General features: G+C 41.6%; 1 protein-coding gene across 1 annotated transcript in view; it reads left to right on the forward strand.

The window, feature by feature from the left end:
• LOC137653907 (rho guanine nucleotide exchange factor 39-like) overlaps positions 1 to 27,067 on the forward strand; it is a 157,736-nt gene that overhangs the window by 95,161 nt on the left and 35,508 nt on the right. Inside the window, exon 4 of the mRNA XM_068387538.1 lies at positions 20,753 to 20,939. Within this exon, the coding sequence (XP_068243639.1) occupies positions 20,753 to 20,939 (187 nt within the window). The remainder of the gene's footprint in view (positions 1 to 20,752; positions 20,940 to 27,067) is intronic.

Below are 27,067 nucleotides of genomic sequence, written 5' to 3' on the forward strand. Positions count from 1 at the left end.
GTAATATTAAAATTAATAACTTGAATGTCATGGCTGCTCTTTGCGATAAGGTACCAAAGGATTTGGATGTACATAGACCTGCTGACTGGTTGGAAAAAGACGCTGACCAAGTTATGCCTTCTCAGAGAAAGCCGAAACCACCAATGTGGCTTGTAGCTGAATCTAAGGAAGTTACAGGGAATTATTTCAAAATATGCCAATTTATTGAGAAAAAAGTAGAAGCTATTGCTCCAGGAGATATATCTCGTTTTAGAAAAAATAGTTTCCTTATCCATGCCAATCAAGCACAATCCGTAATATTGTCCAACCTAACAACAAGTAATGATGATATTTTAGATGTCAAACCCCACCTAAATTTTAGCTATGGAAGGGGAGTAGTTTTTAAGAAAGATTTATATGAATTTACGGAGGAGGAGATACTGACCATGTGTCCATTAAATGTATTGAAAGTACACAAAGTCCCAGGTACTTGAATGGTTATCCTTACTTTCCAGGATGCTGATGTACCTTTCCATATTACTATTGAAAATGTAATTATTAAAGTACGACTATTCAAGCAGAAGCCACTGCAATGTTGTAATTGTTTTAAATTTGGACACCTGTCCAAAGTTTGCAAAATGAAAAAATCTGTGGTATTTGCTCCAAATTTTACCATGGAGAATGTGCACTAGAGGCCAGGTGTTTAAATTGCAACTCGAACCATAAATCCACTGATAGCACCTGCAAGCTGTATAAGTTGAAAGAAGCTGCCCTCAACAAATGTTTAGAACATATAAGTGTGGGACATGCCAAAAGACTATTAAATAGATCATATAGATATGCTAAGGCGTTAAAATCAAACCCACGTAGTACTACCAATACTTCAAAAAAAAAAATATACTATCTGATAAAAAGCTGAATGATGAGGTAAACATATTACCTCCTGAGGCTTTACCACAGTGTATTAACACTGGGGCATTGCCCACCTCTGTACAACCTTCGTCCCACAATACAAAAAATAGTACAAACCTCTCTCAGGCCATGCCCTTGCCTGATTTGATGGAGGTTTCACTTAAAAGCAAATTACCTGATGCACCTGTAGAGGGAAAGGTGAAAAAACGTAGAACCTCACCATCTATTAATCGTAAAAAAGAGAGACCTCCGTCTCTCTCACCCTCCTCCACTAGAAATATTAAAGTTATGACATCGAATAAATTTGATTATTTGTATGTTGATGTTTCTGATAAACCGGAAGATAACTTGAGTAAATCAGAAGTTCAAGTTGAGGTCCACCATCCGCCTCAACAAATAGATAAAAGGGACACACACACACACAAAAAAAAAAAAAATGAAAAAGGTAAAACCCAATATATCTAGGCCATCTCTAAAGAAACCTACAGGAAATCATGTTAGATTAAAGACTGCCAATGGGAAGATATCATCCAAGATATCTTCTAAAAATAATCATAGTTTTCTCCTACATTTTGCAATGGAATTGTCAGAGTTTAATGGCTAAATATAAAGAACTTAAGCTTCTAATTAATGAGCATTCTCCCAAACTTTTATGTCTACAGGAAAACAAGCTTGATGCTAACACTCCTTGTCCTCGAGATTATGTTAGTTATAGAACACCATATAATCAACAAGCAGGGAGCCATGGCAGAAGTCTTATGTACATTCATCGAGATATTCGCCTAATACCTTTATCTATCCGTACACCTCTGCCGGTAGTGGCTGTACAGATTGATATAGGGAGAAAATATACAATTTGCTCTCTGTACTTGCTTCCACATGATAACATATCGTATGATAATTTAGTAGAGGTAGACATCCTTTGTGGGATGATGTTTTAGCAAACACCAGGGGCAATATTATATCATCAATTGTGGAAAACGAAGATGTCGGACTCCGTAATACAGGAGAGCCCACACACTTCCATGTTCAGACAGGTACCTTGTCATGCATTGACCTTTCAATTACAAGCTCTAACTGCCTTCTGGATTTTGATTGGAGGACATTAGATGATTGGCATACTAGTGATCGTGCACCAATCATTATTAACACCAACAATGGTCCACTTTTACAAAGGTCGCCACGATGGAATCTTGACAAAGCAGACTGGGTTAAATTTTGTGAGCTAAGTGAAATCAAGGGTAGTGCAGAACAGTTTGAAAGTATTGATGATGCCATAGGTCTACTGAATGGAACTCTCCATATTGCAGGAATCAATTCGATTCCCAAAACCTCAGGATTATTCTAACGACGACCAGTCCCGTGGTGGTCTTAAGAATTAACTTTCTTGCACAGAGCCACCAGAAAATCTCTTGACTAGATTGCGTGGATGCCATACTAAGGAAAATTTGATAACATACAAAAGGTGTAGAGCACAATTTCGTCGTGCCATGAAAGAAGCTAGATGCCAATCTTACGCATCTTTTGTTTCCTCAGTCAACAGTAGAACACCACCATCTTCTGTATGGAGGAAAATAAAAAAGATTGCAGGCAAATTTACCCCAAACCCACCACCACCAGTGTTGAAGGTGAATGTTCAGTGTGTGACTGAAGCAAATGGTGGTAGCACTGCCTTGGCTGATCATTTCTTAAATATATCATGCAAGTGTGAAGGAGCTCCTGGTCACCAGTATAGGAGCATTGAAGAAAAGAAAATTTTAAATTTTGCAACAGGAAGGGAAGAGTCATATAATTCTCCTTTTACTGAAAGAGAATTTGATTCCGTACTTGCTACTTGTAACGATACAGCCCCTGGACCTGATGGAATTCCATATGCAATGATTAAACATGTACCTTTTAATACAAAGTTACTTATTTTAAGCATTACTAATAAAATATGGCATGGTCATTGTTATCCAAGTGTTTTGGAACTAGCCATTATTTTGGCCTTTTTTAAACCCGGCAGCAAACTTTCGACCAATTGCATTGACATCTTGTTTATGTAAAATCATGAAGATGGTCAATGCAAGACTGATATGGTACCTTGAAAAAAAGGATATTTTATCACCTATTCAGTGTGGATTCAGAAAAATGCATTCAACGACTGATGTGTTGATACGACTTGAGCCCTCTATTTGTGAAGCCTTTGCTTCCAAGCAGCACCATGTGACAGTCTTTTTTTTTTTTACCTTGAAAAGGCATATGATACTACATGGAGATATGGTATACTTAAAACCATTTATGAATTGGGATTAAGAGGAGAGCTACCAGTGTTTATTCAATCATTTCTTTCACATAGTTTTTCAAGTGAGAAGGGGGTAAACTCTATCAGAGAGTAAATGTCAGGAAGAGGGAGTTCCTCAGGGTAGCGTGCTGAGTGTAATCCTATTTGCACTAGCAATTCATGGGATATCCTCAGTCATTCCCCAGGGTGTTCTCCCAACACTATTTGTGGATGATCTCTCCATATCATTTGCTGGAGCTAGAATGGTTGAGAGAAAACTTCAACTCTCAATTGACAAAATTATCCAGTGGGCCTTTATGAATGGATTTAAGTTCTTGACAAGTAAAACTGTTGTTGTCCATTTCTGTTGTATTCGGAGAGTACATCCAGACCTGGATATATACATCAAAAGTCAACGGATCCCATGTGTAAGTGAAGCTAAATTTTTAGGCTTGATATTTGATTGTAGGCTTACATGGGTTTCTCACTTGAAGGCGTTGAAAGCTAAATGTCTTGAAGCTCTGAATCTTTTAAAAGTATTGTCCCATACATCATGGGGGCAGACAGCAATACTATTTTAAAATTATACAAGGCCTTAATTTTTTCAAAAATAAGTTAAGGATGTGAAATATACTCCTCAGCTACCCCAAACTGATTAAAGATATTAGATTCAATACACCACGCTGGTATTAGATTGTCCACTGGAGCGTCTAGAACTTCGCCTATCACAAGTCTCCTTGTTGATGCTGGAGAATTACTTTTAGACCTTTACCGAAAGTCTTATATTGTTTGGTATTGGTTGAGGTTGCAAAGACTTCCTAATTCTTTAGTCTATCAGAGTGCAAGCCTTGTAAAGCACATATACTTTGAGTTGCACCCCAAAATCTCCTCAACCTTATGGTTTTTGGATTAAACAATTAATAAACAGTCTTGATATAATTAGAAGTAAGGTGCTTCCATTTAAGGTATCATCAACACCTCCATGGAAATTACCAGAGGTATCTTTTTATAAATACTTTATTAAAGGTAAAAAGAATATGACTTGACTTAAAATCTTTTTATGGAACATGTTGCAGAACATAGAGGATTGACTTTTATATATAATGATGGCTCCAAATCCGATGCTGGCGTTGGATTTGAAGTACATAGTAATGGTTTTAATTGTAGAGTGCATTTCCTCTAACAGCTTCCATATTTACTGCGGAAACTGTATGGCATACTAACCGCTATTGACAAAATAACGGAGATGGAGGGTAATTTTACCATTTTTAGTGATGCAAGGAGTGTCCTTCTCAGCTTTAGAAGTTTTTAATTCTAGTAACGCTACCCCCCAAAATGGGGGAAGTGCATTGGTATATGTATGTATGTATGAACCCTTTAGTTTTAAAGATTTTAGAATGGCTTGTTATCATTGGACTGAGAGGTATAATGGTTCGATTTTGTTGGGTTCCAGCACATGTAGGTGTGTCTGGGAATGAGAAAGCAGATTTACTGGCGAAAAATGCTGCATCCGAGTTGCTGCCAAGAAGGTATCCCATTCCCTGTAATGATTTCCTACCTAACATCAAGAAGTTGTTTTGTAATAATTGGCAAAAGCACTGGGCTAGTCTAGATGGCAATAAAATGAGAGGAGTAACAAATGTTATATCTCCTTAGAGGTATAACATGATGCCCCGAAAGTGGGAGACGTCTCTTTGTCATCTCTGCATTGGTCATACTCGGTTAACACACAAGTTTCTGCTGAAGGGCCAACACCAATTGTATTGCGACGACTATTTGGTACCTTTAACAGTGAGGCATTTGTTGACCGAATGCCCCAATTATAATAACTTAAGAAGTAGATATCTGTTTGAGGCTCGAGGTGAGGATGGCAGGTTCAACCTTGCCAAGATTCTTGGACACGATGTGTCCTACTATGCGAGCAGCATTTTTAGATTTATTTCAGAAGCAGGTCTTGTGAAAACTATTTAACTTTTATAATATCTCAATTTTTATAGTTTTAATTGAATATTCTTTTATTTTTTATATGATAAATGATATCGGTGTCAATGACCATAGATGTCAGGATGCCAGACAACGTTAAATCAATCAATCAATCATCTTTTACTGAAGACATTCCTGCAGTTAGGATTCCATGTGCTGATTATTGGGAGTGGTCACCCTCCTAGTAGGTAGTGTATGTCAGGGAGAGAAAAGAAAATTCTACAAGGAATTTTTCGCCTTCTGGGTTATCCTAGAAGTCGGAAAAGTCCCGATTTCTTCTTCTGATCTCTAGTATGTTATCCTCTGACCCTTTACAACGATTTGGTAAAAGTGGTGCCCCTTTAACTTAGGGCAAAGCTCGGGGTAAGGAGACCTTCCCGTTTCCCTAGCGAAATGGGAGTCTTGCTTCTTCTTTACAGTTCGTTGATGCTTTTCGTTTGTAGTGGCCCTCTTTGTGACTTCAAGGTCCTCCTTCCAAGAATTGGTTAGTGTAGGTGTTTGCTGCAAGAGTGCTATAAAGTGTGTTGCTGCTCCTACAAGAAATGTCATCGGCTCTTTTCCCTTGAGAAAGGAGTCCTTCCTCACTGGACTTATTCCTCCGTAGCACTCCACCTCCACCTTAGTCCCTCCACAATGTTTTGAGACCACTGAAGGATACATGTCTCTGAAGCCCCCTTCCTAGTGTTGGCGAGCATGCCTCCCTACACACAAGCAGACATGCCTACTCGCCTTTTCCTGAGTGCACACATTTGGACCCACAGGCACCTCAAGATGCCCCCTTTTGAAGTATTGCAAGCAAGGATGAGTGCCTGAGCACCTTAGCTTATCAGTGTCTCCTAGCTCTTCGGAACATACTCCAGATAGACGACAATCGCCTAACCATCGCACCTACAGAGGCAGGAGCACTTTCACTCGAGCACCCTAGCTCACCTGAGCGAGCTCATAAGATTGTATGTCTTGAGCACCTTAGCTTATCAGAGTGTCCTAGCTCTTCGGAACATACTCCAGATAGACGACAATCACCTAACCATCGCACCTACAGAGGCAGGAGCACTTTCACTCGAGCACCCTAGCTCACCTGAGTGAGCTCATAAGATTGTATGTCAACCTCTGCCTTACCTTTCTGGATTCGAGTGAACGAGTAGATAAGGCAGTTAAGGAAGCTTCTGGGCTACTTAACCCATTTCCTTTTAGTTTTCTTTACAAAGACCTTAAAAGTGTGATGCATTTTTAATGTAGGAATAAGTGGCAGAGTTGATGGTCTGAACTGACCACCAATACAAAATTGCAACAAATCCACCCTGTGGTGGATAAATGGTCATTTTGTAATTCGACAAGTAAGAGGGAGAACATCATTTCAACTAGACTGCATATTGGTCATACACATGTAACCCACAATTATTTAATGAAGAGTGTGAAAGGGAGACAGGCCCCTCTTTGTAATACCTTTCAAGTGACAATGGATATTAAATATATTTCAGTTGATTGTCTGGGTTTTAATCTTCAGTGTATGACACGTTTACTCCAGAAGAAAGCTTTAAGGGATATACTGGGGTAAAATTGTAATAAGAGTTGTCAACTTACCAACGAGATAGGGAACGAGAGACTTGTCATAGGTCGATCTGGACGTATGTCAAACTTAAAAAGTGAAGTTTCCGTTGATTTATTATGCTGCATCATGATTCGGTAATCTTCCAAGTCATATTTTATCAATCTTTTCTTACTGCCTACCATTATTTACTTTTCTTTTTTCATAGGATATCATGCTCTTTTACAGCATTTCTGTATTCTATTTTTGAATTGTGGAAGCATTTTGATAATTATCAATTACCAACTTTTTTTTATTTACATTTGGTTGTGATCAGCTGACTCTTAAGGTCCCGCTACCGTATCGGAAGATTGTGCACATAATAACAAGGCGTATTGTTATATTATAAAATTTCTTAATTTATTTGAAATATCATCATCATGAATATTACATCAGCACCAATATGTTACACGGTATCGTTTTCATACAGTTCGTTTATAGCCGTAATTATTAGTTATCATTCGAATATATTCTCTCTCTTTCTCTGTGTGTGCGTGCATGTGTGCAGTTAATTTTCCAAGCTTCATACAGTGTTTAATTTTTAGTTCATTATTGAGCCTTCATATTTCATTTGACATTATTGCATTTAATTGTGGTTTATTAAAGAATGTTTGTGTTATATTTTTCAATTTCGGGAGTGTTTCAATAATCGACAATTACTTAGGTTTAACTTTAGTAAGCATCAGCTGATCTCAAGGTCATGCTATTGTATTGCGAATACGCGCACATACGATATAATTTATATATTTTCTTAACTTATTCAAAATATCTTTATAATTAATATTACATCAGTACTAACATGTTATAGGATATCATAGTTTTCAAACAGTTCGTTTATAGCCATTATTATATATCACATGAATGTTTCTCTCTCTCTCTCTCTCTCTCTCTCTCTCTCTCTCTCTCTCTCTCTCTCTCTCTCTCTCTCTCTCTCTCTCTCAAATCTTCACATTTCTTTAGACATTATTAGAAATTCTTTGTATCATTACTCGAATGTTTCGATTATGGGAATACTAATATTACAGTACTTGGTAACGCGTCAAAAGATTTTCACTTGATTTGCCACGCGCCTTCCACCAGAAATATGATGCCATCAGACTTTTGTTCTTAAATTTATGGTAAATAGTACTATTCTCATAACTGATACAGACAACTGAAACACTTGATATCGTTACTCAATGTTTTGATGATGGGAATAATAAAATTACTAGGTAAGACACTGTCACGACCCTTGGCGGGTCGTGGTGCAAGTTTTTATTGCACGAATAGGGAGAACAGTGTTTTAAGTAATATCTGTGGTAAAATTGGCCAGCGGTAACAAAAACACTTGAGAAAACCTAACAATATTTATTAACAACAATTTTTCTGAAAAGCCAACCTTGTGACTACCTAACAATTTACAACTTAACACTGAGCAATTAACAATGATTAACAGATTACTAAATGCACACTATAACCAATTAATAATTAATAAGTATCACTTAAACAATAACAAAATTACCCAGCGGGAAACCACACACACTCAGCGAGAGAGAGTCAATTAATAATTAAACACCCAAATGGGTAATTACAATAACATTCCCCTATGGGAAACAACACACTCTCAACTAGAGAGAGTTAAATAAAACAATTAAACACTAAACAAAAAAAAGAAAACACTAAATACCTAGCCATATCACACTCTTTGAGGCTGGAAAAAACAACTCCCACAGCTCCAAATAATAGGGTAGGGGCTCCACCGGCACACTACTACTGTAGGGAGTACAGCTCTGTAGGACTCCATGCCAAAGGGAGGGACATGGAGTCCCAACCTCAAAAACAAGGTAAAATATTCTTTCCTACCTGGCAGCTGCCTCCCTACGTATCTCCACGAGCTCTAAGGCTCCAACAGCTGGATATGACGAGGGGGCTTCTCCAGAGTCCTCCCTAAAGCCGGGATTTTAATGCGTCGGCTCTTCAGACTCCAGAAGAGAGCCCGCAGGAACAGTAAAACACCGCAGGTGGCCGAAATGCACCTGCATAAAGCCGTCAACTGTGGGTGGCGCAATCCTCACGAGGGTTATTTTAGCCAACAGCTGCAGTATGTCCGGGAAGCCTCAGTGGCTCGAATGATCACTTTAGCAAACGAGTTCCTCACTAGTAAACTCCGGTGTTTGTTGCCATCCAAGGACTTGGAAAACACGGAAAAGAAATCAAAGCGTTAAACTAGACCGCTATAAATTAACATGAGCGGGGAGGAGGTATAACAGCTTTTCAACAGAAAAGACTTTAAATTTACCCTAATTTTACATAACAAATAAATGTAGAAACAATGCTGATAAAAATCAAAATATAAAAATTACGTTAATCCATAATAGACACCGAAAGGAAATAATTCAGTTTGCCAGCTTGCTTTCCGCTAGAAATATGACGTCACAGGACTTGTTACGTGAACTCAACAAAGAATGACTTTCGAAATACGTAAAACTAACTTACACAGCAAAAGTATTTGATTTTTATAATGTTAAAGAATATACAGTATGTTATTTCTAAGAAAAGATTTGTCCTATTAGTGTACTTTCACTAGATAAATATTGATCTATTATCAGAGATGAAATAAAACTAGCGTAGAGTCAAATTTGTGCTAAGTAGTACTCATAACAATCGATACAGACTCACGATATACTTTGTATCATTACTTAATATTTCAATAATGGGAATACTAATACTAATAGTTAGCCTATTGGAAGGAAATCACTCTTATTGCCCGCCCGCTTTCCTCTGGTAATATGACGTCACCAGACATATGATATGAACTTGACAGATATGAAAACTTTTCTTAATGTATTTTTACTGAAAATGGGTATTGTATATTATCAATAAAATAAAACACTAATTTACAAGATGAATTAGTTCATTTTTATACAAGAAAATATATTATTTCCAAGGAAATATTTATCTTATTAGCGCACTATTCCAGACGTACTTGTGACGTCATCAGTGGAAAATTTGTCGTATAGTCGAACAGTCATAAGTCGCATAGATTTTAAGTCGACGACTTCCTGTGCCCTGAACTTGAAAAAATGTAAACAGGGTATTGGGTTGTATTATGAGCTGTAATTAATTCTATTAATTTATTTAATCCTTGTAATCCCACTTTATTTTACATTTAGATGTTATTGTATGAAAGTGGTGAGATTGGTTTTATAGGTTAAAATGATACCAAATGGTGTGAGTGTATGGGTATGATTGATTAATTTGTGTTCTTTAGTGCTGAATGGCCTTTTATATTCAGTTCAATTCAATTCTTCCCTTGAGACTGAAGAACTCAAGACACTCCTCGCCTAGACACGCCTCGCCCACACAGATCTCAACCTCATGCGCCTCATCTAGACACATCTCACCCACACGTGCCTAACCTAGCCGCGCCTCGCCCAGGAGCGCGCCTTACTGTTATGATCTAGAATAGTTACAGGTTCTTTTAACCTGTAAAGTAAAAGGATTTGACAACAGCAATTGAAAAATAGGAAAGGAATGTAAAATGAAACGTGCACAAACTCACAACACGTTTATTCACAAACTTACTTATAAAAAAAATCAATTTTGCTTCTTCTGTTACTTTAAATGATAAATTAAATCAATCAAAATATTAATAGATTGGATGAAAAATTTAGAAAATTGGTACAGTTATTGGTATGCTGAGTTTTATGCAGCTGCTGAGATGATACTGTTATGGAGGCTTTAGGTGAGAACGTTGCAGAACAGCGGCTGAAGTTCAGTTGAAGCTGGCCTGATAACTTCGAATTTGAGGATGTCACAGAAGGGTTTGGCTCAAGATGAAACAGCAAATGTCTTCTCCTAGAATTCAGTGATAGTTTGAAAGGAAAATTAGGCCTGCAGGCTGTGTTAGCTACTTGTCACAAGCAGGGAGGGCTGGCTTCTTCAATTTGTCTCTTCAACTCGACTATAACAAGATTTTGGAGATAGGTGCTTGTCGTCGTGAAGAAAGGTCGGAAACTGGCTCTGTCCAATTTCTGGTCTTCTTTTCTCGTCTTTATCTTCACAGGACGTGGTTCCTATCTCGTTTGAACATAATGTAGTTCCTCTCTTGTCCTATCTCCTTTTGACCCTTACTTTTTGAAGTTTATATACCCATGTATGGGCGGAGCTAATTACGATAGGCAATCGTCATTTCCATATAAGGCGATTTTTTTATATTCTGTGTCCTGATTGGTTTCCTGAAAAACATCCACTTCGGTCATGCCATAGAAGATTTTAGAACAAATTTCTGATGCAATCTGGTTTTCAATAAACAGTGATTTCCTCCAGGCTTGGTTTCTCAGAAATTCTGAATACACAAATTAAGACGATGACATTTTTGTCCAAAGTAGATGATTTCTTTCTCACTGCATCCACTCTCCATCCATGGTCAGTTTGTCTCCAAAAGTCTGACGACAGTGAGGTAACGACATCTTTGACCAAACACTAGTCAATTTCCTCTCTCTCGTTGCTCAAACTTTTGGAAAAGGTAGGTTTTTTCTATTTCAATAATATACTGTACTGAATTCCTTTAATATTATTTCTTCTACCCATGATACTCTCCCAGACGCGTCTCGCCAACACATTTATCCTAGAAGCACTCCCATAGATCACTCAATATCCAGAGATGAGGGACAGGATCCTCCTATTGTAAGGGATTATACACCTAAGAGAACTTAGGCACGTGCTTCCCAATGCCCCTTGCCTCTGTTCCAGGATCTGGACATTGTGCCAATAAGGTTTGATGACCAACGAAGGCACAACCGAATGCAGCTGAGATGACTATCGCCCTTGGACTCATCAGGGTTCTGGCACCCAGGGAGGTAACCCTGGTTAACAATTATCGGATGTCGCCGACCAAAGTTGACTCGACCTCTTGCTCTCCCAGTTCTCAAGAGTCAAAAAAATGAAGCAAAATGACAGCCCCCTCTGGATCGGGACAGATCTAGGCCAGGGTTGGACAGTGCAGTCCAACCCTGAGAATGCAAAGGAGAGAGACGAGAGACGTCTACCTAGCCACTTCTCCCTTTTCTCTGAGGGTGCATGCCTCGGAAAGGAAAGACCTTAAAAGCATCCCGAAGAATAGGTCCAGTCCAGTACAATGGCGGACTCTTGAACTTTTATGATCCCCGGTAATACAGGGGAATTGACACCAAAAGCCCATATTTTTACATACTAAAGTATATTCAACCAATCCTTACAAAAAAAAATCTTGAAGCCCGATTTTTAAATCATAAAATTCTTGGAGAAAAATTGCATCTACATTTTTAATGTTGACCAATTTTTGTCAAAACTGCGATTGCCAATTTAATTTTTCCCATAATACATACTTGAAATTGAAATGATCTGTTTCAGACCCGTACCAGTGGGGGGATGCCTGCATAGCAATTTGCGGAGGTGGATGCTCCACTGGGCTGAACCTTAGTCAGTCTCCGTACTCTCTCACCCTCCTCTGACTCTCCATCCGAGAAAGTCAAGTTCCTATTGTGAGGGGATCCGCAAAGGAACAGGCCCTTCAGGGTGAAGTCCAGACCACGCTAGAGAAGGACTCTCTCCAGGACCTCCTGGATCGGTTCTCAGGCTTCTACAGTCGTCCATGTTTTGTAGAAAGGAAGTCTGGAGGCTGGAGACCAATCATTAACCTTTCGACCCATAACGAGTTTGTCTAACAAACTCTATTCAAGAAAGAGATGGTCAGACCAGAAAACTTCATGATATCGTTAGATATCAAGGATGCATACTTTTAGATCCCCCATTCAGCCATCATCAAGGAAGCACCCAAGATTCACACTACGCAGAAAGATATACCAATTCAAGGTACTGTGCGTCGGCCTGTCCACAGCACCCTAGTGTCCACCTGGGCTCACAAGAACTGCATCTGTCTCCTGTGATATCTGGAGGATTGGCTGGTTCTAGCAGACTCGAGGGAGACCCTTTTCCTCCATCGAAACAGACTACTTGCCTTTTGCCAACATCTGGAGATTGTGGCAAAGTTTACGAAGTCGTCCCTGCAACCTTCGCAAGAGATGGTATATCTAGGAATGAAGATCATGATCAAACTAAGCAATGTCTTCCCATTCAAAGAACAAGTAGAGAGGATGAAATGGGTAGCTCTCCCCTTTCCCTTGCAGGCTGCCTTTCCAGCAGTTCTTTGGCAAAGGGTCTTGGGGCACTTGACTTCCTTGGAGAAAATGGTCCCAACGGCTGCCTACGCATTCGCTCTCTACAGTGGCAGCTGTAGACATTTTGGTCTCAGTGTCTCAACCCTCTGAGATACTACCACTAAAGAGTTATGGAGTCCTTTGACTGGCCAGACAGTACTACATTAGGTCCTTCTCTCTGATTATGGCTCCTTTTCCCCTTGCCTACACACACACACACACACACACACACACACACACACACACACACACACACACACACACACACCAAATAGTCTGGCCAATTCTTTACATATTTTCCTCAGTCCTCATACACTTGACAACACTGAGATTACCAAACAATTCTTCTTCACCCAAGAGGATACTGCTCTGTAATTGTTCTGTGATTACTTTCCTTTTGGTAAGGGTAGAAGAGACTTTGGCTATGGTAAGCAGCTCTTCTAGGAGAGGGACACTCCAAAATCAAACCATTGTTCTCTAGTCTTGGGTAGTGCCATAGCCTCTGTACCATGGTCTTCCATTGTCTTAGGTTAGAGTTTTCTTGCTTAAGGATACACTCGGGCACACTATTCAGTTTTGTTTTTCTTCCTCTTGTTTTGTTAAAGTTTATATAGGAGATATTTATTTTAATGTTGTTACTGTTCTTAAAATATTTTATTTTTCCTTATTTCCTTTCCACAATGGGCTATTTTCCGTGTTGGAGCATCTGGGCTTATAGTATTCTGCTTTTCCAACTAGGGTTGTTGCATAGCAAATAATAATAATAATAATAATAATAATAATAATAATAATGATAATAATAATAACACCTTTGTTCTGATAGGGTCAGAGCAAAAGAGAGACCTGAGTTGGTGGGTGTCAGACACCAACCTGCTCAGAGGAATAGACCTTCTCTCTCTTAGCCCTCAGGCAATTCCATCAGCTCCTTCCAGGTTACTCCATGGTGCTGATGAGGAACAACAATACAGTAGGTTCACATATAAACAAACAAGGGAGTACTTTATAGCACCACCTTTGGTATCTAGGTATAGAAATTCTGAGATGGACGGAAGACAACTCAGTGGTCCTAACAACCTGTTTCATCCTGGGCAAAAAATATGTGCTAGCGGACAATCTAAGCTGGGTGACTTGGATAGTAGGCTCCAATTGGTCTTTGAAACTACAGATAGCCAACAAAATTTTGACTTTTTGGGGTTCTTTGACGATTGACCTGTTCTTGACACCTCTAAACCAAAACCTTCTGGTGTTTTGCTCTCCAGTACCAGATACCCAGTCAGTCCAACATCGGTTGGACAAACTAGAGGTCTACACATTTACCCACTTCTGCCTAGTAAGGAGGGTTATAAAGAAGGTCATCGCATCGCAAGACCTCACGATGACCCTACTAGCTATGTTGTGGTGACGTGCAGAGTGGTTCCCGAACCTGCATCTGCTCACAGATCACTGAAGGACCTCCCTCCACTTTCCGATCTACTCAGGCAACCACATGTGAAGATCTTCCACCAAACGATTCCATCACTTCGACTTCATGCCTGGAGGTTATCCAGCAACTCCTCATAACGAGGGACTTTTTGAGACTGGTTGCGAAGAGTGGCAGGATACCTCTGGGAGTCGTCTGCCCCCCGTATATCAGGCAAAGTGATCTGGCTTTTGTGGTTGGTGTCGTGGATTGTGTATCACTCCTCTCAGTGCCCCAATTCCAACAATAGTGGAGTTTTTGTTGTACTTCAGTGAGAAAAACCTCTGCTTGGTCTCAGCTGATAAAGGCTATTGGTCGGCTTTGAGCCTTGTTTTCAGTCCTAGCAGAGTTAACATTTTGACCTCAATGGAATTATCCCTCCTCATACGAAACTTCAAGCACACTTGCCCCCAGTCGTAAGTCAGACCTCCTCCTTGGAATGGAGTGCAAATATTATGTTCTCTAAAAGGAGCGCCTTATGAACCTCTCTGTCAAGCATCAGATCGTGACTTGACATTTAAAAAGGTTATCCTGTTAGCTCAGGCTTCTGTGAAGAGAATCAGTGTCTTACATGGTCTGTTATATGATATCGCCCATTTAAGGGGATGGGGGCAAGTGACATTCAGTTTCGTCCGTGAGTTTGTAGCTAAGACTCAAAATCCGGCTGTTGCGGATACTTGATTCGGGCCCTTCGGGATGGAAGGTCTTCGTTTCGTAATAGATGACCCAGATTCAGTTATTAATCTGCCCTTTAAGGGTGCTAAGGGAATATCTTGCAAGAACTTCTAGAGCTAGCCCTCAGATCAACAGGCTCTTTGTGAGCACGGGAAGGGTCAAGAAGAAGGTAACAAAGAACTCAATCTCTTCTTGGATTAGGCAAGTGATTGAGACGAGCCGTACAATCAGGCTCTAACCCTTTCGACCGTCGACCCCAAGCTCATAACGACAGGGGTGTCAGCACCACAACCCTGGCGTTCAAAAAGAATTTTTCTGTGATACAAGTACAAGTGGGCATGTGAAACGTCAAACCATGTTCACGGCTTACTATCGGCAAGACATAACTCAGAGGAACCTAGATACTGTACTTTTTCAGTAGGACCTGTGGTGGCTACACAAAAAATGTTCAATAACACCTCAGCTCCCTTGGAGGACAAGTAACAGTTGGTTGAGGGCAGACGTTATCCACTAGTAAGACTAGAATGAATGTGCGATTGGCTGGCCACTTCCTATTTCATTCCCCCCTCTCTTGGGGTTCACCATCTGAGGAACTCTGCAAGCTGGCGTGTAACTGTAGGTGGGTATCATTGTCCGTTGTGTAACCTGGCACAGTGATACATCAGGATACGAAATTGATTAGTTCTGTAGTCGCTTTTGTATCATGATTGTTTATGTATAAAGAGTTGTGTTTTACATGTAAATTACCTAATTCGTTCCAAGCCCTACAAAAACGCTATTTTAAATTTTATAATAAAGCTATACCTGTAACCACAGTGAAAAAGAGCAAATACATTTTAATCATTCAATATACCTAACCTGAGCATTAATAATTGTAAATAGAATATATTAGAACATGATGCAATGATAAATGGAAAATAATACAGTAATACAAAAATGATACGAAAATGTGGAACCTTACCTTTTGAATTAGGCGATGTCCAAAAGCAAAAGTGGCGGCAGAGGAGGAGGGCAAACAAGTGGCAGAAAACATTAACTCTTAACTTTACTAAACACATAAACAAATGGCAGAAAACATAATACTTAACTTTATAAAATATATTAACAAATGGGAGAAAACATTAACTCTTAACTACAAAACACGTAAACATAAGGCAGAAAACATTAACACTTAACTTACGAAACACATTAACAAATGGCAGAAAACGTTAAGTCTTACCTTTACAAAACACATTAATAAATGGCAGGAAACATTAACACTCAACTTTACAAAAAAACTATGAATAAAATTTTTGTTTTTTTGTTTTTTGCCTTTTTCTATTTTTCTATTTTTTTACTTAACCTTTTGCCCTTTGTAAATTTCATCAATTTCTTCTTCACTTCCACTTTTCTGTTTTTCAGATCACTTTGATCTTCACCTTGGGATTCTTTGAAAAATAACGATCCAAGGAAGCTGGTTTCTGCCTACCTTTTAAAATGTTCCTTAAATGACTTGGGTAAATGTCATTAAATTGCAAGAAAACGACCTGTGTGAACCTTTTTGGGGTGTTTCTTTTCTGTAAAATCTGCCACTTTATGATAATAAGATAGCATCTCCTTAATTTCTGCTGTTGTCGTAATCATATCTCTGTCCTCCTCCTCGCTGCCAGAGAACTGTTCCTGAATGATTTAGTTGTATGGAAGAGGGTAAGGGAGTTGGTTCTCTTCCAAATAATTTTTCACGGTCAGACCGAAACAGAAATTTACCCACTCATTATGTAGGCTTTTGCATAAGCCCTCCACATTACCGGAAGCTTCTCCTTTAACATTTTGTGGGATTTGAAGACTCTAGGAGTCTCTGAATGATATACCAATAGGGTCTTGACCTTACAATCCCCACTGGCATTGGCACAGAATGCAAGTGTAAGCCTGTCCTTCATAGGCTTATGCCCGGGCAGTTTTTTCTTCCACTGTGATGTAGGTCTGATGTGGCATTTTTCCAGTTATGTCACAGTTGAAGACTTGCTGATGACTGTAGACTTCCTAGAGAGTCAGCTTGTCAAATTTCATTACAAAGGCTCCCCATGTCACACCACTGAATTAATGCCAGTCTGTCGCTTGAATTTCTCAAACCACTCATGTGGAGCCTTGAACTCTGTGGGCGCCTTTTGCAATGTCCCTTCTCCTGCGTCGTCTTCGGCCTCAGCATGCACAAGATCACCAAAAAAGGCGTTGGCCTTATGGCAGATTATTGTCTTGGTGATCGTGTCTCCAGCAATTTCCTTGTCCTTAATCTAAAGAAGAAATTTCTCTATCTCATCATGGATGCAGCTCCTCTTACTTGAAGCTCAGTCACACCCTCAGAAGGTGTTGTTGTTTAGTTGCTTCCTTTTGCTTGAGGATGGTGCTTATCATTGACGGATTTCGGCCAAACTCCTTAGCGATCATACTCAATCACATGCCAGCCTCATATTTCTTGATTCATCGCCAGCTTTGTCTTCATAAAATTCATCCTCCTCCTGAATTATATGTTGAATAAAGAAAAATGAAAACTATAAGTACGAAATCAAAATCACCAACACGAATTTAATCTGAACAGTAGCATTGCCGAAACGAAGTTGTAGAGGAACGCCGATACGTAGATGTAGGATGGGAAAGATGCTGACAAATAGGAGACCAGGATCTTGCAGCTGTAACTAGCATCAAAATAGGGAGATAACCAATGGGAGAGCAGGATGATGGTGGTGAGTTTACAATTTGTGCGGCGCGCAAATTTTAAAATTATTTTTTGGCATCTGGGTGAATTTCGTTTCGTACCGAGGGTTTTTCATAATACAGTATGAGGTGTAAAAATCTTTTTATGCCTTTTTGTATGATGAGTTTTTTATATATAGAAACTTTCATATCCTGAGATATCACTGTATATGTATATATATGTTATGCTCTCGATATCTATGCAAGGTGGAGTTGGACAATGTCTAGGTTAAGTGTGGAGTTTGGTTCCAATTTTAAGCTTACCTGGCCAAGTCACATTGCGTAATTCTTACACCTTAGCACAAATTGCCCAGGCCGTTAACTTTCAGAGTCAATGAGGTAATGGTTCTTCTAAACAGCTCACTCGAAGCACAGAGTAACACCCCTGGTTAGTGACCAGCCAGTTGGTTTTCAAGACTTCCATCCACCTAAGAGTGTCACCACTGTGAAGAGCGTAATGGTTTGTTTGTACTGTAGTGCCATAAAAAATTACAAATATGGAAATAATTTATTTCTCGTAACTACTGCAATCCTGTACTGGTCCTGCCATCACCTTTCCCCAGGAAGTCCTGCTGCAATTGCAAATTGCTGTTCAGTTACTAGTTGAGTTGTAAGGGGGTTCTACCCACACTCCCCCTTCCTCTAACTAGCAGAGAGTAGTTGCACCTCGCAAAGTTTAATGGCTAGTTTCAGCTATCACTGAAATATATCTCCACTGTAAAGAGCTCCAGGTTTTATACTGTAGTTAGGAAAAATTAGAATTATATCTAAATTTGTCATTTTGATAAAATTGCCGTAATTGAAATCTAACTACTTTACCTCTACTGAGAGGAGTTGATGGTCTAAGGGGAAAATGGTGAGGAAGAGAAAACCTGCCATACTAAACACTTCACTGTAATTATTCCCAGGTATATTTTTCAGGTGATCTGATAGCACTGTTTCCTTTTTTTCCCCCAAATGGTAGCCTCAAAAACAATTTCACTCTTCTATTTCATAATTACTGTGAAATGTTCTATTAGGCATTTTGATATTCTATCTGCACCGGCTCTGATGCTCTTTCTTTACTTCTAATCCACTACCTGGTTACCTTACTTAGACATTATCCCCTTTCAAGCTTTGTTTCCACTTTCATCATCATCATCATCATCATCATCATCATCATCATCATCATCCTCCCATGCCTTTGGACGCAAAGGGCCTCGGTTAGATTTCGCCAGTTGTCTCTATCTTGAGCTTTTAATTTAATACTTCTCCATTTATCATCTGCTACTTTGCACTTCATAGTCCTCAGCCATGTAGGCCTGGATCTTCCAACTCTTCTAGTGCTTTGTGGAGTCCAGCTGAATGTTTGGAAAAGTAAACTCACTTGGGAAGTGCAAAGACCTTGCCCAAATCATCTCCATCTACCCCTCATCATGATCTTATCCACATATGAGACTCGAGTAATCTCTCTTATCGTTTCACTTCTAATCCTGTCCTGCCATTTAACTCATGATATCCTTCTGAGGGCTTTGTTCTCAAGTCTCCCAAATCTCTCTCATTGTCATACCATGACTCATGTCCATATAGTAACACCGATCTCACTAAACTGATCTAGAGTCTGATTTTTATATGTAATTTCATGCGATTTGATTTCCAAATTTTACTTAACCTGATTTGGTTTTTTCAATCTTTCACTAAACTCTAATTCTAAGGACCCTGTATTGGAGATCTTAGTTCATAAATATTTAAATGATTCTACCTCTTTAATCCTTTCTCTTTCCAATGATATTTCATCTACCATTGCATACTCCGTTCTCATCATCCCTGTCTTTCTTCCATTTATCTTGAGCCCAACTTCGTGGGATATTTCATGCATTCTGTTAAGCAAGCATTGCAAATCCAGTGGTGTTCTGCTAACAAGGACTGCATCATCAGCATACTGTAGGTAATTCCTATCACCGATCAGTCCAATCCTTCTTCACCATCTCCGACTGTTCTGCGCATTACAAAATCCATGAGGAGGATAAACAACCTAGGTGAAAACATATTCCCTTGTACTCTGCTGTTCACTGGGAATCCATTTGATAAGACTCCATTAACATTAACTTTGCACTTGTTAGGCTCATGAACAGACCTAATCAAATTCACATATTTAAGAGGAATTCCATAATAACACTGGACTCTCCACAAAATTGGCCAGTGCACACTATCAAAGGCTTTTTCATAGTTCACAAATGCCATCAAAAGGGGATTTCTATATTCTATACATTGCTGTACGTCTCAAAATGAAAATTTGGTCAGTGCAACTTCTACCTTTTCAAAATACGGCTTGTTCATCTCTGTTTTTCATCAATCTTTCTCTCCAGTTTCTTTAGAATAAGCATACTGTATATTTTCATAACTGACTTAAGTGTTATGCGTCTGTAATTATTGTCATCAGCCAGGCCTCCTTTTTTTGTCATTTTCACCAACACACTTAACTCCCATTCATCAGGTTTTTGCCTCTTCATGCCACATTCTACAAATTAATCTTGTGGGTATTCTGGGAGTCGCTTCATTTTCGGCCAGTATCATCTCGGCAGTTATTCCATCGTATCCTGCAGCTTTTCATTTCTTGAGTTTTTAATGATAGCTTTGACTTCAAACGTACTGAGTTTATTCATGGGCACATCAAGGTCTTCACCAACTTCAGGTATATCAATCAAATTATTTCCTTTGTATCTCATATTCATAACCTCACTAAAGTGTTCCATCCAACGTTGTCTTTCTTCATCTTATGTTGTTATATCAGATCCATCTCTCTTTTCGATAGGCTTATGCTTCTTCTTCTTTGCCCCAGTCAAGATTTCATCAATAACTCCCTCTTTAATAGAAACTTATTTGAACCAGCCTTGTGAAAGTTTATGAACTCGAAAAAAGGAAAATATACAGTAGTTTTTATTTTGAATTTTTTATATTTTGGAGCATCAAACTTAAATTATTTTTCTTCCTATTACTAGGATTATGAGAGGAAGACTGTAAAATTTAAGGCTTGGTTAACAACACAGGAATCAAGACCTGAAGTTCAGACAAAGCTACCATCTCTCCTCATAACTCCTATTCAGAGAATCCCTCGTTATCGCTTGCTACTAGGGCAGCTGTTGAAACACACTCCCAGTGATCATCCACATTATGGAAGCATTGTCCGTAAGTACATTGTATCAGCAATCTTAAAAATTACATTGTAATAACAATTCCCAAGTTTCTTATTTTTTTTAACATGAATTTTCAAGTAATCATTCTCTCTGTTTTTATTGTACACTTTGTTGATTTATACAGTACAAATTACTCGGTTAGTAAATTTTAAGATTTGGAAGATTTCTTGTGTCGCACAATACAGTTTATTCCTATGCAGATACAAACTTCTGAGTCCTTTAAATGGGTTACTCCTATTTTCATTTTCTATGACCAGGCAATAAAGAAGAAAGAGGATTCAGTGGCATCTGAGGTCACCAGCCTCAGAAATTCCACCTCAATGCTGTTCAAGCTGGAAGAGGTCGAGAGGGTGGCTGAATGATGGAAGAAGTCCAACCATGACTCCCTCCTTCATTGGGCCTTGACATCTAGGCCCTTCGGTAAGGCTCCACCACCTACCAGGAAACAGCTGCAGACCACCAAGCCCTTGACCAGTAGGACAGCAGGGTTCTCTAAAAAGATGTCTAAGCATCCCTTTCCTGAAAAAGACCAAAAGGGCTCCAAATCCTACAGAAGAGGTAAAAATAAGGGAAGCAACAGGTCGTTTCTGATAGGGAAGGCAATCATCTCACCTGACCACCGGTGAGGGAATGCCTGCAATGCCGCTGGCAGAGGTGGCTGCTGCACGGGGCTGATCCCTGAATAGTCTCCGTGATTTGTTCAGGGTATCGCTTCCCGTTCACTCAATCTCTCCCTCTACTTACTTCGGATCCAGTCCCATCGTGCTCCTACATGAAGGGACCCGCAAAGGAGGTAGCCCTCCGGGCCGAAGTCCAAACCATGTTGGAGAAGGGCGCTCTTCAGGAGGTCCTCGACTGCTCTCCAGATTTCTTCAGTCTCTGAAAGGGACGAATCTTGAGAATTCATCCCTGCTCCCCTTTCAGAGACTGGTATATCTCAGTATGATCATAGACACCGAGCTACGGAAAGTCTTTCCATCAGGTAACAGAGTACACAGGCTGAGGAAAGTAACAAGCCCATTCCTCAGATGAGAAAAGCTTCAGCACAGGAGTGGTTGTATCTCTTAGGTCACCTGGCATCCCTGGTTCATCTAGTGCCCAACAGCCACCTCAGAATTTGATCTCTCCAGTGATGGCTGAACTCCAGGTGGAGTCAGCACACCGACTCCCTGGATACACTGGTTCCTACGGGACCAAAGTAGCTGACAGACCTTCAGTGGTGGGTGACAGACGAGAACCTCTTCAGAGGGACAGACCTTTTCACCCTTCCCCCGGAATTGATGCTCTATACAGACGCACCAAAAGAAAGGTGTGGTGCCCACATGCTGCAGAACACAGCCTCAGGGCTATGGTCCGAGTCCGAAAGGTACCAGCACATAAATCTCTTAGAGATAAAGGTAGGCTTTCTAGCCCTACAACAGTTCCAACAGTTTCTGGTGGGTCAATCTGTGGTGCTGATGAGCGAAAACACCACAGTAGTGGCTTATGTAAAGAAACAAGGCGGTACCTTTTTGCAGCTCCTATGCCATCTAGCAGTAGAGATGTTAAAATGGACAAAAGACAATTCAGTGTCCCTGTCGGCAAGAGAGTACTCACTCCACAACACAATCTACTCAAACAGCCACACATGAGCATCTTCCAATAAGCAGTAGGTTCTCTTTGTCTTCATGCCTGGAGACTATCAAGCATCTCCTCTCTCAGAGAGGCTTTTCGCAACAGGTTGTAAGAAGGATGTCTGGATACCTGCGAAGATCCTCAGCTTCAGTCTACCAGGCATAGTGGACTGTCTTCAGTAGTGGGTGAAATGGAAGAGGTCTCTCTCTCCTCGATACCACTATTCCAGCAATAGCAGAGTTCCTTGTATACCTTTGGGAGGAAAAGCTTCTCTCGGTCTTGGTGGTGAAAGGCTATTGCTCAACTTTGAGCCTTGCCTTTAGACAGAAAGGAGTTGATGTTTCCTCTTCGTTGGAGCTTTATTTCCTCATATAAAATCATGATCTTACTTGACCCCAGTCGCAAGAGCTCCTTGGAATGTGGTTTGGGTCCTTTAGTCCCTAAAAGGAGCTCCTTACGAAGCATTATGCCAGGTAGCAGATCGCTACCTCACTTTGAAGACGGTTTTCCTGCTCGCTTTGGCTTTGGCCATCAGACTCTGTAAACTTCATGGTCTATCCTACGACATCGCCTATTCATGGGGATGGGTGGGAGATAACACTCAGCTTCATCCTCAAGTTTATTGCTAAGACTCAAAATCCGGGAGTAGGGGATCCTTCATTTGGGCCCTTCCAGATTGGGAGCCTACGTTCTCTAATTGATGACCCAGATCAACTGTTACTCTGCCCAGTGAGGAGTTTTAGGTATTACCTTAAATGCACTGCAGTAGCTCGCCCTGAGTGTCAGCACTCTTTGTCAGCACGGGAAAGATCAAGAGAAGAGTCACAAAGGTTACTATCTAAGCATGAATTCGCAGAGCCATTGACCATGCAGTGAATCCCGATCCTCCTCCTCCTCGTCGACCTAGAGCTCATGATGTCAGGGCATAAGTACGTTCCTGGCATTTAAACGTAACTATTCTGTTACGTAGGTACTACAGGTGGGTGTGTGGAAGCGTCAGACGACCTTCACCACCTTCACCGCCCACTGCCTAGAAGACATGATCCTCAGGAAATTAGAGACGTTCTCCATTGGTCCTGTGGTGGCTGCGCATAATCTGGTTTAGTATGCCTCAGGCTCCTTGATGGACAAGTAGCAGATGGTTGACGGCATAGGTTATCCGGGATTAGTATGTGATGAATGTTTAAGAATGACTAGCTCTTTCTTTCTTTCATCTTCCCCTCTCTTGGGGAACCGCATCATGGGACCTCTGCAAGTTGGCCTCGCCTATCTGCGGGTAATAACTATTTCCCCTTGTAACCTAGCATAGAATCAATACTTGTTTACTTCCCCGATACTCCCTGCGAGGGTATTGGGAAACTTCTATGTTTGATGCTAAAATTCCAATTTATCTATGGAAGGATCTTACTGAGACACTCACATTGCCATTATCATACCCAAATAGGATGTACAGGCCGCTATCTGTGCATTGCATGAGGTTTTAGCAAGGTGTTAAGGTTTCTCTCAGTTATGTGCTAAGCCTGTACGAGAAAACCCTGGGCCAAAGGCCAAGCCAGTGGTCGACTTCCACCCTCCTAATAGGTGAGTCATCCCTATAAATAGCATTAGGTTTGTATTAGTGCTGGAACAAGTGACAAATTTGAAAGTAATTTGTATTTTTCCTAATGATACAAACCTGTAGCTATTTATACAAATTGTTCTGCCATCATCTGTCCCCCTAATAAGTCCTGCCTGCAATCAAAAGTGGCTCAGATACACTGGTGTGTGAGTGAGAAGGGTAGCTGGCAACCCCCACTACCCCTCACTACCCCTTACAACTAGCGGGCTGAGTAGTTGCCCCCTCGCCTAAAAATTGTAATGGCTAGTCTTCCAGCTTCACTGAAAGATAATCCCTATAAATAGCTACAGGTTTGTATCGTTAGGAAATATACAAATTACTTTCAAATTTGTAATTTTAAAGTGTTTTGTTATTAATCTAGACCAATTGAGTGTAGAATATTTTAATTGTTTTATCCTGTACTGTTTTGATTTTGTAAATGACCAATCTCTTTTCTTAACAGGTGTCTCACCTCCATCATAGTGTGAGAGTCAGCAATATGAACATCAGGCATTGTTCATAGAAATAAATGTAATCTTAATAATATATTGTTCCAACACAGAGACTTACCGAGAACTACTTTCTTAGGAGTTACCTGGAATCTCCTCTCAACCGACCAGAGTTTTGTGTAGTCTACCCTACCTCCGTTTTCTATGGAGGACTAACCCAGGAGTAAGGAGAACGTGCCCTGAGGGTAGACCTGAGCTAGGTCGGCGTTAGCTTGGGTCTCGCTCGTCAGTAAGTTCTCTGGTCGCGTCGTGATACCATCACGCCGCTCTCATTCTCTTACGACCCTTTGTGTCCCGACTCGTGTGTCCCACGTGGTTACCGCGTGGTATCTCTGTGCTTTTCCCTTGTGCTCTCGCGTGTTCACTCCCTTCCCTTGTGTTTCCCAAGTGAATTCCTTGTTTATTCCCTTCGTGCCTGTGTCTTGTGGTTGTGTTGCGATGGAGCAGATCCGCCGTTGTCCTGGGCCTAGAGCCGGAAAGTCATGTGGAGCGTTCCTTTCCAAGCCAGAAGTGGACCCTCATTCCCTTTGCTCTTCCTGTAGAGGCAGAGTGTGTTCGTCGTCGGATACGTGCGATGAGTGTGTTAACTGGAATGAGATCCAGTGGGTGCGTTATGGCACGAAAAAGAAGAAATCATCGAAACGATCTCCCAGGAAGTCGAGCATCTCTTCGCCGTTACCGTCGCCAGGTGGACGGTCCGACGGGGCTTCCGTCTCTTCTTCCCCTACCCAGGGTAGGGGACGAGGTAAGTCCGTTGCGGGGAAAGTGCCGAGGGCTCTTCCCCAGGAGTCTAATTTATATGATGTGGGGGTTGCTGGGCCTTCTCAGGCTAGTGGGGAGCCTGATAGTGCTGTGTCTGGGGGTTCTGGAGACTCTGCCATTGGGATTGGGGGGCACGTCTCCTCCGACGACCCCATGTGGAGTAGTAACGCTGTACCTGTCTCTTCGCCCGCTTCTTGGGCCTGTGTTTCAGGTACTTCAGCGACTGGTAGCGTCCAGGAGAAATTAGACTCTACGGTAGGTGAGCCCTTCGAGTGGAGGCTCCCTAAAACGCCAGGTAGGTCCCCGTTGCGGATGGAAGAGGGCCTGGATACCTGGTTCCCAAGTGTAGTGCGACCGACCTCCTTTCCAGCTCCTCTGACGGCGGTTCCGGATTCTTTTCTACAACCCTTGACCTCTGGAACTCAACAGGTCGCGAAGACCTCCGTGGCCCCCGCTCCCGTCCGTCGTTCGGGTTGTACAGTATCGTCGGGTTCTTCGGAGGGAGGTTCTTCGGTCTCTTCAGAAGGTGAAGCAAGGAGGAGGCGCCGACGGCTGAGGGAGCGGTCCAGGAGCAGGCATTCCCGCTCAAGGTCCCACTCGAGATACAGTAGGAAACGATCCAGGTCACCGCGGAGGAAGTACAGGAAGAGTAGGTCCCCCGATGGTGAATGGGTCTTCGTTCCCCGCAGGAGCGATTTTCAACGTTCCCCTAGCCGACGGTCTAGGGATTATTCGCCACGAAGGCCCTCGACCAGCCGCAAGTATGACTCTCGCAGGGAGCAATGCGAGAAGGCCTCTTCAGGCAGGCGTAAGACCGCGAAGCTTCCGGCTCAACCCGCCCAGCGGGGGCAGCCTGGTCGGGTCGGCACAGCTGACTCGGCCTTTGGACTCACAGGAACGGTTTCCTCCGTCGGGTCGGCCCACGGAAACCGCGTCCTCGTCCTCCAAGGATATTCTGCGGACGGTAGTTCTCGCCGACACGGCGATTCCCGTCCCGACACCCGGCCCTAGTGCGGAGGTTTCCATCGGAGCAGACCGCTACCACCGCAGGGGGGTGCCGGTTAATCCAGAGCCGCAGCGCCCAATGGGAGTGCCCGGTGACCCGGCTCCTCGGGATCAGACAGAAGGTGTTGCCGACGGCAGGGAAGGTTCCCTGACCGAGGACTCGGCGTATCGAAGAGTGATAGGCCTGATACGCAGGCATCATCGTATTGAGGAACCAGTTCCAGCCGACGAGGACTTCTGGAGGGCCAGCCTGAGTCGGTTGATGGAGGCACCCGTGCAGCAGAAAACCTCCCTGGCCCTGCCTGTGGCCAGAGATCTAGTCCTGGGACGGGCTCACGTGGATAAGATTGTGGCAGGCAATGCCGAGGCTCCCAAGTCACAGAGCTCCTCAAAGTTACTACAGGGACTCAGGTCCCAAAGTAAGTTTTATGTTCCAGAAGGGCAGCGACCGGGAGCCTGCAAGATAGAGCCTTCCCTAGAAGTTCTGGGACAGGGTGCCCCAGAACACAGGGCCTCGTCGGCCCCGATTTGCTTTTCGCAGTCGGAGGCGGCGATGATGGAAGAAATGTCAAAAGACTTAGTACACGTCGCCTCTTGGTTGGACTGGTGGACCTCCACGCTGGTAGGGGTGCA

Source organism: Palaemon carinicauda, chromosome 1 (assembly GCF_036898095.1).
Source record: "Palaemon carinicauda isolate YSFRI2023 chromosome 1, ASM3689809v2, whole genome shotgun sequence".
NCBI lineage: Eukaryota > Metazoa > Arthropoda > Malacostraca > Decapoda > Palaemonidae > Palaemon > Palaemon carinicauda.